The 17,468-nt window shown below is 45.8% G+C and overlaps 1 protein-coding gene across 4 annotated transcripts in view; it reads right to left on the bottom strand.

Annotated features, from left to right (window-relative positions):
* SLC6A2 (solute carrier family 6 member 2) overlaps window positions 1-17,468 on the bottom strand; it is a 50,554-nt gene that overhangs the window by 16,628 nt on the left and 16,458 nt on the right. For all 4 annotated transcript variants that reach the window (XM_024233590.3, XM_063717658.1, XM_054533930.2 and 1 more), the window contains exon 5: window positions 4,447-4,585. In XM_024233590.3, coding sequence (XP_024089358.1) covers window positions 4,447-4,585 — 139 coding nt within the window. The remainder of the gene's footprint in view (window positions 1-4,446; window positions 4,586-17,468) is intronic.

The following is a 17,468-nucleotide window of genomic DNA, read 5'->3' as shown; positions in this document are numbered from 1 at the left end:
GAGACTGGTCCTAACTGCTCTGGTCTCCTAAAACTCATGTCAATAGCTGCAGCCCCGCTGCAATGCCCAGCCCAGCAAACCAGGTGAGACTACACTCCTCCCATCAGAAAACAGTATCTTGACCTCTGACTCCAGGGAATCTCCCATGGGGCCTGGAGGTGGTCCTGCATTGGCCATGTTTGTTGGCCATGGATTCAGTTTCCCTAAGGAATACATCAGGCCATGACTGGGCTGAGACCCTGACTATAGTTCAGGCATCAAGAAAGGGAACTTGTTTTGTCTATGCCCATGTGTTCAAAGCTAAATCATCTGAGTCTTGTTGAAGATTCTCAGAATTGGCAGCGGGTGTTACTTCAGCTGCCTAAGATCTTGTGTTGAAAGAAGGATGCCTGGATCTTTGGCCAACAGTTCACTCATGCTCAAATGTGCCCTGAATGCACAATGGGTAAACAGAAGAAAGGCTTGGGCTCTGTCATCTCCACCCCAGGCTTCTCAACTCTCAGAATTTCAACTTGCAACACAGCTCTGGCCATGAGAACCTAGACTTGGTCCAATTTTGAGCACAACATCAAGAAAGCAATGAGCAGCCCATTGGTCTTGGCAAATGTCCTTAGTCCCTAAGGGAGGTCACTGCTTTCTATCACTTTAAATCCATACCTGCTGGTGTTTCTATGGATAATTTGTGTGGTTCCGGGGTACCAAATTCAAGCCAGTGGCTCATCATCAAAATGAGGACCTTGGCTCCATAAAAGAAGGAACTTTCAAATTGATAGAGCTCTCTCAAGGGAAAGAGCTGCCCAGGAAGGTGATGAGGTGCTTGTCACTGAAGTTGTGCAAGCCTTGCTATGAATCCAGGCATCGAGAAAAGGGCTGCCTAGATCAAGGTGTGGTCCATAGACCAGCAGCATGAGCATCACCTAGGTGCTTGTCAGAAATGCAAATTCTCACCTCATCCCCACTGAATCAGACTCTCTCAAAGAGGGACCCAGGAATCTGAGTTTTAGCAAGCCATTTCAGTGATTCTTACACCCATGAGAGTTTGAAAAACACTGCCCAGGACCTGCTCTAAGGTTGACTTGAAAACAGAGATGATAAATGTCCGCACTTTACCACTTTAAATCTGCATTAATTTACCCTTTACTGATTTAGAATTTGTGATTTTAAAAAGGGAGATTTATGAGGTGTGGGGTATGCACTGATGTTACTGAAGAAAACACCAAGCTACAAACATTTTAGTCTATGCCTCACTCATGTGTGAATGATGCTGTTCATTATAATTGAGTCCAATCAAATCACTAAAGCAAGCCAGGACCAGCACAACCTTCACTTGCCAAGACTGGAGGTATGAACATTTGCAATTCATCTGAGGCCAGCTCTGAGGCTATGGAAGCCTGCTAAGAAAGGCTCAGTGTCCTGTTCCAGGTTCAGTCTAGAAAGAAATAAGCAACACTCTTGGTTTCTCACAAGCCAGTTTATAAAAACAATTAAAGACAGGGCACAGTAATGTCCTAAGTGAAGCTCCCCATTCTAAAAATCTCCTCTCCATGGACTGCCTGTGGCATGCCTGCTTAGTGGTCAGAACTCTGAGAGACTTATGCAAAATGTGGGCTGTGGTTTCAGATGACACATGCAGAGGGGACTCATATTCCTCTCTCATTGTTTTTCTACATGGGGGCTTTCCTAGTGTAACACTCCAGTTCGCCCCTCATTACCTTCTCTGAAGGTGTATTTTGGAAAGAACTGAGCATGCTCAGCCCCACTCCTCCCGGTCTCTTTCGCATCAGCCTGCCTGCAGACAACATATACTCCACTCTAGTCAGAAGCTAAACTAGGTGGGGCAGGCTCTACCCTCTTTTGTGATGGCATTGGGGAACCCAATCTTGGGGTGCAATATTAGAAGTTTGTGGTGGTCCTATGCCAAGGCCAGAAGCAGTATAAAGCTCATACATCTTCTGCAGTTCACAGGGGTGAGCCCTGTCTCCCCTCAGGGTCTCTGTCTGTGCCTGCAGAGGCCAGGAGAACTCTGCTCCTCGTACCCAGGAAAGGTGCAGAGAGTGCTAGACAAGGCTGGCCTGGGGCTTCCACATCTCTACGGCTTTGCTCATGTAGTTCCTTCTGCTAAGAATCCCTTCCCTTCACCCCACCTCTACCTGTGCCTGACCTTGTAGACCCAGCTCGAATGCCACCTTCTGTATGGTCTTTGGAGACACTTTCAGTTGAAAGAGCTTCCTTTCTCCACTAATGCAGCATCTCACACTTTTTGACCACGACTCATGCTAAGAAATACCTTCAATATCAAGACAAACTACACATAAACTTAGAGATTGCTGTAACTGAAACAAAAATTCCAAGAGACAGCTCTTACTTTACTATGTGCAATGATCTCTTATTATCTAGACTTTTTCATTTTTAAAAAGTGTATGTGATGACCCATTAAGCTGATTTAATTACAATTTTGAAACCCACAGTTTGTATTTCTATTGAAATGTAATTCGACTACTGGATGTGAAATTATCTTCAAGGTAAAGTTAAGCTTAAAAAATAGCAGGATATATAATAGTGCGCATAGTTTGTGACCACAGGTTTTTATTAAATGGGGACACACACATATGTCTCTGGATAGAGACCCAAGAAGCTAGTGACGTTGGTTGATCCATAACCTGCCTGTAATACACATAGACTAAAGCAATTGAAGAAGGAACCTGTGTTATTCTTACATCACTAGTACTAGCATCAAGCCTGGTACATAGTAGGTCTCCTATGTTGATATTTTGAACTAAATTCGAAAGAATACTTAATGAAGTTCCCCAAACTTATACACCCACCCATCCTTCAATCATCCAATAAATATTTACTGAAGACCTACTAGGTGCCAGGCATCAGAATGGTAGTGGTCCTATCCTGGTTTTGCTCAACCCTAGACTTTCTCCAAGCCCTGGTCTGCATTTTGTTTGAGTGCTTTCTTAGGGTAGACACTGTGTCCCCAACATGCTGATAGGAAGTTCTCTCTCCAGTTCTTGATGGATTTCATCTCTACTGGCTGCTGCTCCCCTGCTACTTTCTTTGCTCTCAATGGCATGACCAAGAACTCTAAGAGTATCAGAGAGAACTCTGGTGCACCCTCCCTTTCCAAAATCAGTTGCCTAATGAGGATTCTCCCAAATTGACACCCACCTGATTAAGGTAGACTGTTGCACTGTGGCCCCCAATGAATGCACACCTGTGTGTAATCCCCTCCCATATGGACACTGGGTTTTACCTCAACACTTTTTTTGGCCATTGGGACAATAGCAAGAATGATGCAAGCAGTGACTGGAAGAGCTACTTGTACATCACTGGGGCTTGTCTGCTTGGGACATGTTCTTGGAACTCAGCCGCCATGCTGTGAGAAGCCCAAGCACCATAGAAAGGCTATATGGAAACATCCCAAGATGCTCTGGTTGGCAGCTCCAACTTAGCTCCCAGCTAGTGCCAATTGCTAGCAATGTGTATGGACAATCTAGAATATTCCAGCCCAGTGAAGCTATGTAGTCACGGGAATATCACGTGGAGCAGAAGAACCACCCAGCTGATCCCGATCAACCCATAGGATTGTGAGAGACAATAAAATGGTTGTTATTTTGAGTCACTACATTTTGGGGTAGTTTGTTGCACAGTGTTAGCTCACCAGAACACTAGAAAGAAAATTTCCCATCCACATCCTCTTTAATAGAGTCAAGCTTCTAAATAGACCCTGTAGAGTCCAAATGGGGTTGTTGTTCCCATGATGTTCCTTGGGCTAAAAATCAACAGGAGCCATTTCCTGAATATTCCCCACCCATGAGAGGCTGACTATAGGAGGACAGTGTCACCCAAGTTCAGAATGCCAACCCCAGACTGGCCCTCATGGGTCATCTAAACCTATGCTCTTCTCTCCAAGGCACCTGGAACCCTGGGGGCACTTATTTCCGTATCCGAGGAAACACAAAATCCAGCATACATCTGAATATCTTCTGGAGCATCCTTTTTTCTCAAAAATTCAGAGAGGGGATTTATTGATTTTATGGTCATATTCCAGAGTAGGATGCAACATTTGCATGAAGATTTAGGTCAAGATTCAAGATTTATCAAGGGCATGTTGATAGTATCTCTAGACTTTGTCCTGAGGCCCTTGGGGGTATCCCAGTCCCTGGTCTCTGCTATTAGGGAGGTTTTGGCAGGAAAATATGAGGAACTCTGATCCACTTATACCCCTTCAACCTATTGTTGTGGAGACACAGATTTGGGGAAGGGAAAGGAAAGGAAGGGAAGGGATTTGTCCAAGTCAGTGGCAGAACAGGGGCTTGAACCCAGGCCTTGCACTTCCAGCTCCATCTTTTTTGTCCACCAGCCACATAATTATTGCTAGAAATAATCACACCCCCCAAGGTTGATCACCCAACTGAAAGAGAAACAAAGAGATATTACCTTTCCTGATGTCTTCACCCCTTTCCAGAGGCTAAAATACAAGACGATGACGACGACCATCAGACAGAGCAAGAGCTGCCACTGAGGCAGGCCGATGTCATGAATCCCGCTGCTCTCGTGAAGGTGGAGGACACCACGCCTGCCCAGAGGAGAAGGGAGGGGACCAGGGTAAATGTCGTCAGGGAGGACGACAGAGGCCGTGACCACAGACCAGTCCCTGCAAATGCATGCTGATGGAGACAGGACCTGGCCACTCTCCCCTAACTCAGGGGCCCTAGCCACTGCCATGCACCACATGGGTCTGACCTGGTCAGCCATGGCCTGTGCCCAGGACCACTCTGTCCTAGAAGAGGCAAATCATCTGGGGAGATTCCAGGCTCATGGCTGCTTTTAAAAGACAAAAATCTCAAGTGCCTATTGCTCGCCTGGCCTTGGAGTAATAAATAAGGAAGGTTCCTGTCCTCACAGAACTCACACTGTAAAGAGCAGTTCTCAGCAGGAAGGAAGACTGTTTTTCCCCCGACCCCCACCCCAGAGGATATTTGGCAATGTCTGAGTTGTTTTTGATTGTCATGACTTGATGAGAGGTGGTGCTACTGGCATAGAGACTATGGGTGCTGCTAAACATACTGCAATGTACAGGACAGTCTCCAATAACAAAAAAATGATCCTGCCCAAAAGGTCCATATTGCTGAATCTGAGAATACCTGGTCTAGAGACTGAGACAAGAGTGAACATTTCTCCTATTGGGGAATAGCTACTAAAGCTAAAGCTATGCTTATCCTGTGCCCTAGATATTGACTCAATAGAATATTGTACACATGTTCACCAAAAGACATGCTCTAGAATGTTTATGGCAGCATTATTCATAATAACCCCAAATTGCAAAGTACTCAAACATCCATCAACAGTGGAATGGGTAAATTAGGATATATTTATAAAGTGGAGTTTTGTTGTTGGTGGTGTTGTTGTTGTTTTTGTTTTTGTTTTTTTTTGAGATAGGTTCTCACTCTGTTGCCCAGGCTGGAGTGCAGTGGCACCATCACGGCTCACCACAGGCTCAGCCTCCCCAGGCTCAGGTGGTCCTCCCACCTCAGCCTCCCAAGCAGCTGGGAATATAGGTATACATCACCACGCCTGGCTAATTTTTGTATTCTTTTGGTAGAGACTGGGTTTTGCCATGTTGCCCAGACTGTTCTTGAACTCCTGGGCTCAAGTGATCCAAATGCTCCAGCCTCTCAAAGTGCTGAGATTATAGGTGTGAGCCACCACACCTGGCCTAAGTGGAGTATTATACAGCAATTACCTCCAGAGGGATGGCTGTAGCACACACTGTTGAGAGAAAGAAGTCAAAGCCAGAAGAGCACTTCCGTCTGACTCAAGTCATATAAAATTCAACAACAGGCAAAACTGACCTAAAGGATTAGAAGTCAGGAGAGGTGTACCCTGGGATGGGGGTGAGGGGGATACTGGCTGGGAGAGGACATGATGAGGACTTTAGGACATTCATTCATCATACTCTTTCCTGAGCTGGGTGAGGTTACTGGCTGCGTTCAACAGGTAACATTTTCTGAGCTGTCGCTTGATGATAGTCATTCCTTTGTAATATGTTAGCTATCAATAAAGTGTTTGGGTTTTTTTTTCTTTTGTTTTGTTTCATTTTTTTTTTTTTTTTTTTTTTTGAGATGGAGTTTCACTATTGTTGCCCAGGCTGGAGTGCAATGGTGCGATGTCGGCTCACTGCAACCTCCGCCTCCCAAGTTCAAGTGATTCTCATACCTCAGCCTCCTGAGTACCTGGGATTACAGAAGCCCACCATCATACCTGGCTAAATTTTTGTATTTTTAGTAGAGATACGGTTTCACCATGTTGGCCAGGCTGGTCTTGAACTCCTGACCTCAGGCTATCCACCTGCCTTGGCCTCCCAAAGTGCTGGGATTACAGGCATGAGCCACTGCGCCAGGCCTGGTTTTTTTTAAGTAAGAAAAACAAACAATCCTAAGGTGGTCTGAGAATATTGGGGTCCCTTGTACAATCTACAATGAAGAAATGATAAAGAGAATTGAAAACAAAATGACCGTTTGCTAATGAGAATCTAATCAAAGTCGGTTAGGAGCTGAGGAAAGGTCAAATAAGACTGACTGCTGAAACAGTACAGCGGGTCCCAGGAGAGAAGGGTTCCCCTGACCATTCTGCACCCTTGCAAGGCAAAGCAAGCAGAAATGGGAACAACTTGGTGTGGTATTTGCTCTGCACCCTAATCGTTCATTTGTCACTGAAGGCCCGCTGTGAGCCAGCCCATCTGGGCCTCGGACACACACAGAAACTGCTCGTGCACTGTCCCGACTCTGCCTTGGTGGGCTTGTATTGTAGCATGGGAGGCAACGCTACATGCAAATTCACAATAAAGCATGACACATGTTGGGAGGTTCAAGGGAGCTTCAGGGGCCCCCAAAACGAGTTCCCACTGGGTTCTTCTTCTCTGTGCCTCACACTCAAAGGCAACAGTCAGCTGCACATTGCCCAACACTCTTCAAAGCCCAGATCCAGTGTCACCTCTCCTGGGAGGCCCCCTGATCATCCTTGATAGGCATCTTTCAACTCTTCCAGTTCCCGTGGCTCTTGACTCAGTTGCTAGGAGAGCCTGCCCATTCCTGCAAGGTCAGGGCTAACTGTATACAAGGGTCTCCCAGGATGAGGAGGTGAATTAACCATTCCTGGTCCTCAGTGCTAAGCCCAGAACTGGCAGTTAGACCTGTTAGCTCATGAGAGATCATTGGATTAGAAACAGATAAATGCTCCCAGCCTTTCTTGCTAAACCCAACAATCCCTCTACTATAGAAAATGAGATCCCAGGATCACCCCAAGAAGAATGAGTAAGGAAAGAGGGTCAGTCTCCCACACACTCTCAGTCTTTCTCTTAGCAACTCCTCCCCTCACTTGTGGCAAATTTCTAACCCCTTTGCCCAGATCTTTCATACTGCCCAGGGCACCACACATTTTCCCATAAGGAAACTTCCCTGTCTCATTCTATAGGCGTTTGTGCACAGCTAGAGGTCCATTCAGAAAGCAGCTGCTTAATAGAGTTATATAACCAGGCATGGTGGCTCATGCTTATAATTCCAGCACTTTGGGAGGCCAAGGCAGGAGGATCACCTGAGGTCAGGAGTTCGAGACCGGCCTGGCCAACATGGCAAAACCCTGTCTCTACTAAAAATACAAAAATTAGCTGGGTGTGGTAGTGCATGCCTGTAATCCCAGCTACTTGGGAGACTGAAGCATGAGAATTGCTTGAACCTGGGAGATAGAGATTGCGGTGAGCGGAGATCTTGTCACTGCACTCCAGCCTGGGCAACAGAGCAAGACTCCATCTCAAAAACAAAACAAAACAAAATAAATTTACACTAAAGTGTTAGAGGCAAACAGCTTAATATATTGTCCTTCCCTGGAAGGTGGCTTTAATTCCAAAACACACATTAATGGCAACACTGTACACACCTGCAGGGGATAAGATCAATTGTCTGTCTGCCAGAGGCAGATGACAACCCTTGCTGGAATCATCCCGAATGATGCAGGAAGATTCCAGGCTTGTAAGGAAAACATATACCCTGAGTCTGGAAACTTACTTAGCTTACCCTTGGGTAGGAATTAAAATTTGTTTCCAGGCAGGTGAAAGAAAGGCTGAAGACCACCAGCGATGCTGTTTCATTCACTCTTTCATCATTTATCCACTCAAAATAGACGTATGTTATTTGAAAGAATGTGAAGGAAAACAGAAAAATGTGGCACAGAAATTGTCTGAGCTCTGGGGTCAGACAGACCTGGCTTCCCATCCTAGCCCTTACCACCAGCTCCTGTGTGACCCGAATCCTTTCATCGATTCCACAAACTCTCTCTGCACCTCTGCTCTGAGCAGGCAGTGTGCCGGGGGCTGGTGGCATGGCTGTGGAGAAGCAGGTGACGGCTCCAGCCCCCTGGGGCTCACAGGCAAGGGGACAGTAGTGCGTGTAAGCATTCCCCATCACCGAGTCTTTCCCTTTTCAGTGAAAGGGCTGTGATGAGGGCTGTTACAGAATATCAGATAATGATACCCTGAACCCAGGAAATGCTCAATAAATGGTAATTATAATGATCATTATGTTTGAGTCCTAGGCTTCAAGGAGCAGCAGGTGTCAGCAAGAGAGTCAAGGGTACCCAGAAAACTCAGTAGAGGGGGTCGGCTGGGGAGACTCCGCTGTGAAGGTGGCAGGTGCCTTCTCTGCTGGCCAGAAAGCTGATAGGAGGTGCACAGGTATAGGGGAGGGAGCAATGGGGAGAGGGGATGTGAGCATGCGTGAATGAATGAGAAGAGTTGGGTGGGTCATCAAGGTCTACCCAGACCAATGCCCCCTCCCCAAAATGGCTCCCATCCCTGCAGCTCCCAGACCAGTGTTGTGGCCTTAAACTCTCACCCTGCATCATCTTCCCCATGCAATCAGTTGCCGTGTCTGGTCCCCCGCTAACCCTGTCTCTTGGTTGCTCCCTCCACCCCCACCCCCACTGTCCCCATCCCAGGCCAGACCCACATTCTGTCTGTGATGGTTAATATTGAGTGTCAACTTGATTGGATTGAAGGATGCAAAGTACTGTTCCTGGGTGTGTCTGGGAGTGTGTTGCCAAAGGAGATTAACATTTAAGTCGGTGAACTTGGAAAGGCAGGCCCACCCTCAATCTGGGTGGGCACCATCTAGTCAGCTGCCAGTGAAGCCAGAACAAAAGCAGGCAGAAGAACATGGAAAGACCAGACTGGTTTAGTCTTCTGGCCTACATCTTTCTCCCGTGCTGGATGCTTGCTACCCTCGAACATCGGATTCCAAGTTCTTCAGCTTTGGGACTTGGACTGGCTTCCTTGCTCCTCAGCTTGCAGACAGCCTACTGTGGGACATCACCTTGTGATCGTGTGAGTCGATACTCCTTAATAAACTCATATGAGATCTATATCATTAGTCTGTCCCTCTAGAGAACCCTGACTAATACACTGTCCTTCCAGAGCTATTGTAAATGACTCCCACCCTCTCCCGAACCCAGTCTCTCTGCCTCCTGTCAGCCCCCTTAAATCCACTGTCTGTGCCACTGCAGAACCATCCATCCAAAGTGCTGTTCTAACCTTGCCACTCTCCTGCCTCCAAAGCTTCAGAGGTTTCTTAGCACCTAAAACAGTGGTTCTCACTGGAGGCAACTTTGCCCCTGCCTTCCAGAGACATTTGGCATGTCTAGAGAGATATTTTTGGTTGTTACCTCTGGAAAGGAGGGAGATGCTGCTGGTATCTAGAGAGTAGAGGCCAGGGATGCTGCTAAACATCACAGATACACAAGACAGTGTGCACCCCGTCCCCCAACAAATAATCATCCAACCGAAAAAGTCGAAAGCATCGAGGTCCAGAGGATAACAATGTAAGTCTCTCAGAATCTGAGGCCTTCCACAGTCCATCCCCTGCCAAGTTCATCCCTGGCCTTGCCACACCCTGCCTTTCACCCCAGCAGCAGCAAGCTACTTGTCAGTCCCCAGTTATAGGGTGTATCCATGGCTCTGGGCCTTGGGACCTTCTGTTCCTTCAGCCAGAACACACGTCCGAGCTCAATTTGTCTACCTGGCTAACTTCTCATCCTGTTAGTCCTAACTCAAAACGATCCCCTGACTTAGACCCCTCTGCTATGTCCTAAGAGAGAGACAGAAAGAAGAGGAAAGGATGGCAAGGCATACTCATATTTAAAAAGACAGAGGACCAGGCTGGGTGTGGTGGCTCACGCCTACAATCCCAGCATGTTGGGAGGCCAAGGCAGGTGGATCACTTGAGATCAGGAGTTCAAGATCAGTCTGGTCAACATGGTGAAACTGCCTCTTTGCTAAAAATACAAAAATTAGCCGAGTGTGGTGGCGCACACCTGTAGTCCCAGCTACTTGGGAGGCTGAGGCAGGAGAATCACTTGAACCTGGGAGGCGGAGATTGCAATAGCCAAGATTGAGCCACTGCCCTCCAGCCTGCATGACAGGGTGAGAATCTGCCTCAAAAAAAAAAAAAAAAAAAGATAGAGAACCAGAGGCATGTACTGACCCTATCTGATGCTTAATTCCGCTTCTTCCTGTGCCTTTATGGGACAGGTGTTGAATTGTGTCAACTGTCATTTGGTTGACTTGACTATCCAAATAATGGGAATAAAAAGGCATGGAACCAATCATCCTTGCCCTGAAACTTGCCAAAATGCCTCTGGTGTCCAATCTCATGGTTGAAATGCCCCCCCAACAGGCCCAACTGATGTCCCATGCATTCAAAGTCCACTTTCAGGGTTGTAGAGGTTGTCTAGGTATTTCATCAGTGAAAAGATCTGGACTCCCAAGCTTACACCCAAGAAAATCAATGAGAATCCAGCCTGCTTTCCCCAGCAGGCCCAAGCCTTGGGGTTTAGTACAAGAAACTTACGTCAGTTTTAGTTTTCCAGAAGTTTAATGAAAATGAATCATCGTTAAGTGTACTGTCCAGGCTTTCTGAAGTCTACACACCAAAAAAGCTCAATTTCTCACTTGATATTTAGCACAGATGATTAATACTAGGCTGGAGGGAGACTTTTCTTCCTCACCAGGGACCGGCATGGGGTGGAAGTTTTCTATTGCCAGGCACATGTTCATCAAAGGTGGCCTTTTACAGATAAAGTTACAGAGCTGCAGAGTCTCTTTTAGCTGTGGGGCTGCTTGGCTTCAGGCCTGGAGCCTGGGGAGAATAGCAGTTTTGTTCCCTTGAATGATATGCTCAGTCCATCAGCCTAAATGAGTACAGGATGGTAACAAAATTGGCCAGGAGGTTGGCGGAAAGAGAAAAAAATTTTCTATTTCCTCAGGGTTGGCACTAGGAGTCCCACTCACTGGCTCCCCAAACTGAGTTGAGGGGATGTTTTTCAAGCAGAAACATTTAGACAAAAGGGCAGCATGCCATGAAAAAAAAAAGTCCAGAGGCAGCTGATGACAGTGCTGTGCATTACAAAGCACAGAGGCAGGCTCTAGGCAAGAAAGGGCGGTGTGAGAAGAACTCCTATCTACTTGCAGAGGCCCCTGCACTCCCAGCTCTGCCACTTACCTAAAACCTGAGCCTCCACTCTCTTATCTGTAAAATGGGAATAATTTCCACCTCCATGAACTGTGAAGATTAAATGAGATTTGGATGTGAGGAGATCCTCAGTGCTTGGCTGATGGTAGCAGTGAAGGTTTGCATGGTTAGTGGAGGGAAGGTTAAGGAGAGGAAAAAAAGAGGGAAGATCTGTAGGGCAGAAGGCTCCTAAAATAAGCCCTGTAGGCCCGGTGAGGTGGCTCACATCTGTAATCCCACCACTTTGGGAGGCAGAGGTGGGTGGATCACCTGAGCCCAGGAGTTCAAGACCAGCCTGTGCAACATGATGAAACCCCATCTCTACAAAAAATATAAAAAGTTAGCCCGGCGTGGTGGTACATGCTTGTAGTCCCAGCTACTTGGGATGCTGAGGTGGGAGGATTACTTGAGCCTGGGAGGTCAAGGCTGCCTTGAGCCGAGACTGTGCCACTGGGTGACAGAGCAAGACCCCGTCTTTTTTAAAACAAACAAACAAACAAAAAACAACTCTGCATTCAGTTCTACCTGCATCCCCCAACCATTTCAGCCTGAGGATGCCATCTTTTCCCACCACTTTCTCCTTACAGCTGAGCCTGGAGGAAGCTTAGGGCTGTAATTAAAGTAAGTAGGGTCTCAAAACCTATCTCACCTCTCCCTCCGGCTGGGTGTCTCTGCTGGGGCCAACATACTAGCCATGAAGACATCAGCGGAGGAATCAAATGCTAACTGGACTAGAGACAAAGCTAGTGTTTCCCATTTTAATTTGTAAAACAAGGGTTGCCAAGAGCAAAAAGAAAAATCACGCTTTTTCCTCTATGGGAGGATGAGGGGGAGAGCGTGCAACCAATCACATGTGTCGGCAGCACTCTGCTCCACTATCTTTACCACCTTCCCCTCCAAACCATGTTCATAAGACAGAAAGGCCTAAAACCTCCACCTGCAAGCTCTCTGATGGTTTGGGAATTTTCTGAGGCCATACTCCTCCTCAGAAGAGTGAAGGAGGCCCTAGATTTTCCATGACATGAGACTATAGAGATGTCAGCGTGACTCCAGCAGGAGTCTTACTCCAAGACAGAAGAGCACAGTGTGTAAACAAGGGCTTCCAACGTTGGCTGGATGTTAGAATTGCAGGAGGGGCTATTGACGGAAATTTCTGTGCCCTGGTTGTACCTGGACCAATGAAATCAGAATCTCTGGATGTAGAATCCAGGCATCCATGCTTTCCAGGTGATTCTGATGCGCAGTCAAGGTTTAGAATCCTGGGCTAAGAGCTTGGGCTTTGGAGATAGACTGGGTCCAAACCGACTTTTAATGCCACTTCTAAACTCTATGACCTCAGACAAGTCACTTACTGGTTTGTGCCTGTTTTCCCATTCATAAAAATAATTTTAGATCACAGTGCTCAGGATTAAAATGTAGTATAGAAAGAGTGCTTTGAACCATGGCTGGAATACAATCCAAGCTGGGTAAATGTGATGTGTGACCACGACAATATTTCTGCATAATAACAAACATGTATAATGGGTAGAGGCCAATATAACACGGAGGTTAAGGGTGCATGCTGTGAAGTTTCCCTGCCAGGCAGGGCTGGGGTTAGAGTGGGGAGAAGTAAGCTCCTACAGTGCAAAATGGGAGATGCTCATTCTCAGGGTCTTGCAAATGCACGCTGGCTGGGTCCAAATCTTGGCTCTGTGCAGTAGTAGTTGTGTGGTTGTGGACTTTACTGTCTCAACTGTGAAATGAAGCCTCCCTAAGAGTGTTATGAGGATAAGAGTTACAAAAACCTCATTAGGTGGGTGAGGCTTAAATCAAAATAATACATACGAGGAAGTTAGCAGAAAACCTCATACACATGGTAAGAGGTTAGCTATTAATGTGGTGGTGAGGAAGACAGGTTTCTTATAGCAGATGCTGACGTTCAGCGACAGCAGTGATTCAGATCCTCTGGGAGGGCTGAAGAGGTATTTGAGAATTTGATGACAACTATAGACCCTCTCCAAGAAAAATTCTAAAACACATAATTTTTACATATGCCTGTTAGAAGTCCATGGGAATCATGGATGGAGACAGGTGGATGCAGGTACAGGACCCTTAGCAAATTCTCTGTAGTGAACCATTGAGGGTATTTCCTGGATCCTGAGAAAACTGACTCCCCTGAGCCCCAGGAGGCAGTAGACTTTCCAGAGGACTCTTTCAACCAAACTAAATCCCCCTGGCCCTGCTGCACCAAGATGGCAGGGAAAGAGTTGGTCCCAGGATAACCCCAATCTCCAGATAATCAGGACTCATTCCCAGGTTCTGGGCTTGGGGAATCCATAGGACTGAAGGAGAAGAGCCCTAAAGTTTTGTTGTTTGTGAATATGTTTTTTTTTTTCACCCTTTTTTGCACTGCCCAATACAGTAGCAACTGGCCACATATGTCTATTTAAAGGTAAATAAATTAAAATTAAATTAGAAATATAGCTCATCAGTCACCTTAGCCACATTTCAACTGCTCGGTAACCACCTGTGGCAAGTGGGTACTCTGGTGGATTGCACAGATATAGACCATTTCTATCATGGCGGGAAGTTTTATTGGGAAATCTTGCACTAGGCCAGGAATCAGCACACCACGGCCCCCAGGCCAAATCTGAGCTATGGACTGTTTAGGTATGACCTGTGAGCTAAGAATGGTTTTACTTTTTAGAGGTAAAATAAAACAAAGAACATGCAACAGAACATATGTGGCCTGCAAATTCTGCAATATTTACTCTATGATCTTAAGCAGAAAAGTTTGGGGACCTCTGCTCTAGACCATGAGTGCCCTGAGGGTGGAGTTCAGGTGGAATCTATCCTGTCTGCCCCACAAGTTGTAACAGGTGCTTTCTGCTTACCTGCTAGCATGTTTGTGTAGGGATTGATAAAATGGAATTGACCCACGTCTGAGGGATGAAGACAATGGATGCTACATTGTGAACAGAGTGCTATGCAAACATTTTAAATCAGGCGGCTGAAAACAAGTCAGTCATTGCCCTCCTCAAGGACATAAATAGAGGAAGTAGAAGCTGAGAGGATTCAGGGAAGCCACAAATTAAATAATGATGGTTATGAGCTCACACCCAACAGAATGGCTATTATTTAAAAAATCAAAAAATAACAGATGCTGGCAAGGCTGCCGAGAAAAGGGAATGCTTATACAATGTTGGTGGGAATGTAAATTAGTTAAGCCAATGTGGAAAGCAGTTTGGAGATTTCTCTGAGAACTAAAAATAGAACTACCATTCGACCCAGCAATCCCACTACTGGGCATCTACCCAAAGAAAGATGAATCCTTCTACCAAAAAGACACCTGCGCATGGATGTTCATTGCAGCACTACTCAAAATAGCAAAGACATGTCATCAACCTAGGTGCCCATCAATGATGGATTGGATAAAGAAAATGTGGTGGCTGGGTGTGATGGCTCATGCCTGTAATCCCAGCATTTTGGGAGGCCGAGGCAGGTGGATCACCTGAGGTCAGGAGTTTGAGACTAGCCTAGCCAACGTAGTGAAACTCTGTCTCTACTAAAAATTCAAAAATTAGCCAGGCGTGGTGGTGGGTGCCTGTAATCCCAGCTACTCAGGAGGCTGAGGCAGGAGAATCACTTGAACCTGGGACACAGAGGTTGCAGTGAGCCGAGATCACACCACTGCACTACAGCCTGAGTGACAGAGAGAGACTTGGTCTCAAAAAAAAAAAAGAAAAAGAAAAAGAAAATGTGGTACATATATACCATGGAATATTATGCAGCCACAAAAAGGACAAAATCATGTCCTTTGCAGGGACATGGATGTAGCTGGAGGCCCTTATCCTAAGTAAATTAATCCAGGAACAGAAAACCAAATACTGCATGTTCTTACTTATAAGAGGAAGCTAAATATTGAGTACACATGGACATAAAGACAGGAACAGTAGACACTGGGGACAACAAGAGTGAGGAGTGAGGGAGGGAGGGGGACAAGAATTTAAAAAGTACCTATTGGGTACTATGCTCATTACTTGGGTGGCAGGTTCAATCACACCCCAAACCTCAGCATCATGCAATGTACCCATGTAACAACCTGCTTGTGTACCCCTGAATCTAAAATGAAAGTTGAAATAAATAATAATAACAACAACAATAATAGTTATGAATTAAGACTACAGAATAAAATAAATATCCAGAAGCCCATACTGATATAAATGAATAACTGAAAAAACAAATAAACAGGGGAGAAGGGACAACTCTTCCTTAAAGAAGAATTCCAATTAATCTAGAAGGAATGATAGGTTGGGGGTGGTGGCTCACGCCTGTAATCCCAGCACTTTGGGAGGCCAAAATGGGTGGATCACCTGAGGCCAGGAGTTCGAGACCAGCCTGGCCAACATGGTGAAACCCCATCTCTATTAAAAATACAAAAATTAGCCAGGCGTGATGGTGCACACTTGTAATCCTGGCTACTCAGGAGGTTGAGGCAGGAGAATCACTTAAATGTGGGAAGTGGAGGTTGCAGTGAGCCGAGATGGCACCACTGCACTCCAGCCTGGGCAACAGAGCGAGACTCTGTCTCAAAAAACAACAAATAAAATAAAATAGAAGAAATGATGGAAATAGGAAATTACAACCAGATAAACATTATGGTAATAGTCCTTACTTGCAAAAATCATCAACGAATGCTAAGAAATGTGGACAAAAGTATGATGAGAATCAAGATATTTGCATAAACTCAGTGTATGTCCTTAAAAGGCACATTACTTAAAAAAGGAAAATAACTTTCTCTACACAGGAGGAAGCTGGCAGTCTCCACCTTAACCAAGTGTGCAAGGTTAACATCACAAGTAACAAGACATTGACAGCATGTCTCCCCACCCCCTGATGGAATGAACTGAGGAGGGCACAGCATCATTTCTAGGGTAATCTTGCCAAAATGCATAACCACAGTTTGATTATGAGAAAACAACAAACAAACTCAAATCAATATTTCACAAAGTAACTGGCCGTACTTTTCAAGTGTCAAGGTCATGAAAATCAAGGAAGAGCAAAGATTGGAGAAGATTAAAGAAACATGGCAACTAAATACCTGAAAAGAACATGAGTGGGAAAATTGGTGAAATTCAAGTAAGGTCTGCAGCTTGTTAGCTAACAGTGTATCAATGTTAATTTTCTGGTTTCAAACTCATACCATGGTTATGTAAGTTGTCAACATTAGGGGAAACTGGGTGATGGGTATATGCACTATTTTTACTACTTTTAATGTATAATGGTATTTCAACATAAAAGTTTCTTTTTTTTAATGATATTCTGTCTTGCACCAACGGCCAGTGCTTCTCGTGCACACATGGTCCAAATAATTTCTCAGAGCTGCATACAGCTGGCCTGCTTCCCACTTCTTGAATTTTCTCCAAGCTCTGATTACATTCCCCCATGGGAACTCCAGAAGGACAGCAGCCCAGGGTGAGTCAAACAACAGCTTTAGGGTCAAATCAACTTGGGTTCAACCTGCAGCTCATCGCCTGCCCTGGAGCCCCAGCTCTTCCCTTCTCTGACATCATCAGTTCCTATGTAACCTTCTCAGAGAGGCCTTCCCTGACTACCCACGCAACCGTTCTTTTCCCTCCATGATTGATTTTTCCCACATACCTGGTTTCAGTTCTTTAAGAGCAGTTACACACCCCAGAAAGTGTTGCATTCCCTGAAGTGCACACACACTCTAAAACATTCTCACTCCCTTACCTGTTTATTTGTGTATTATCTTGCCCGCCTCCACTTCCCTGCCCCAGAACGCAAGCTCCTCCAACTACCTCGACCATGGCTGTGTCCTCAGCCCCTCACCCAGCATCAGGTCAGTGGCTGCTCAGTAAACATTAATATCCTGACGGCATGCGTCTCCTTGGTCTATGA

Source organism: Pongo abelii, chromosome 18, assembly GCF_028885655.2.
Source record: "Pongo abelii isolate AG06213 chromosome 18, NHGRI_mPonAbe1-v2.0_pri, whole genome shotgun sequence".
NCBI lineage: Eukaryota > Metazoa > Chordata > Mammalia > Primates > Hominidae > Pongo > Pongo abelii.
Note: the sequence above shows the minus strand (reverse complement) of the source record. Positions and strands in the feature narration are given on the sequence as shown.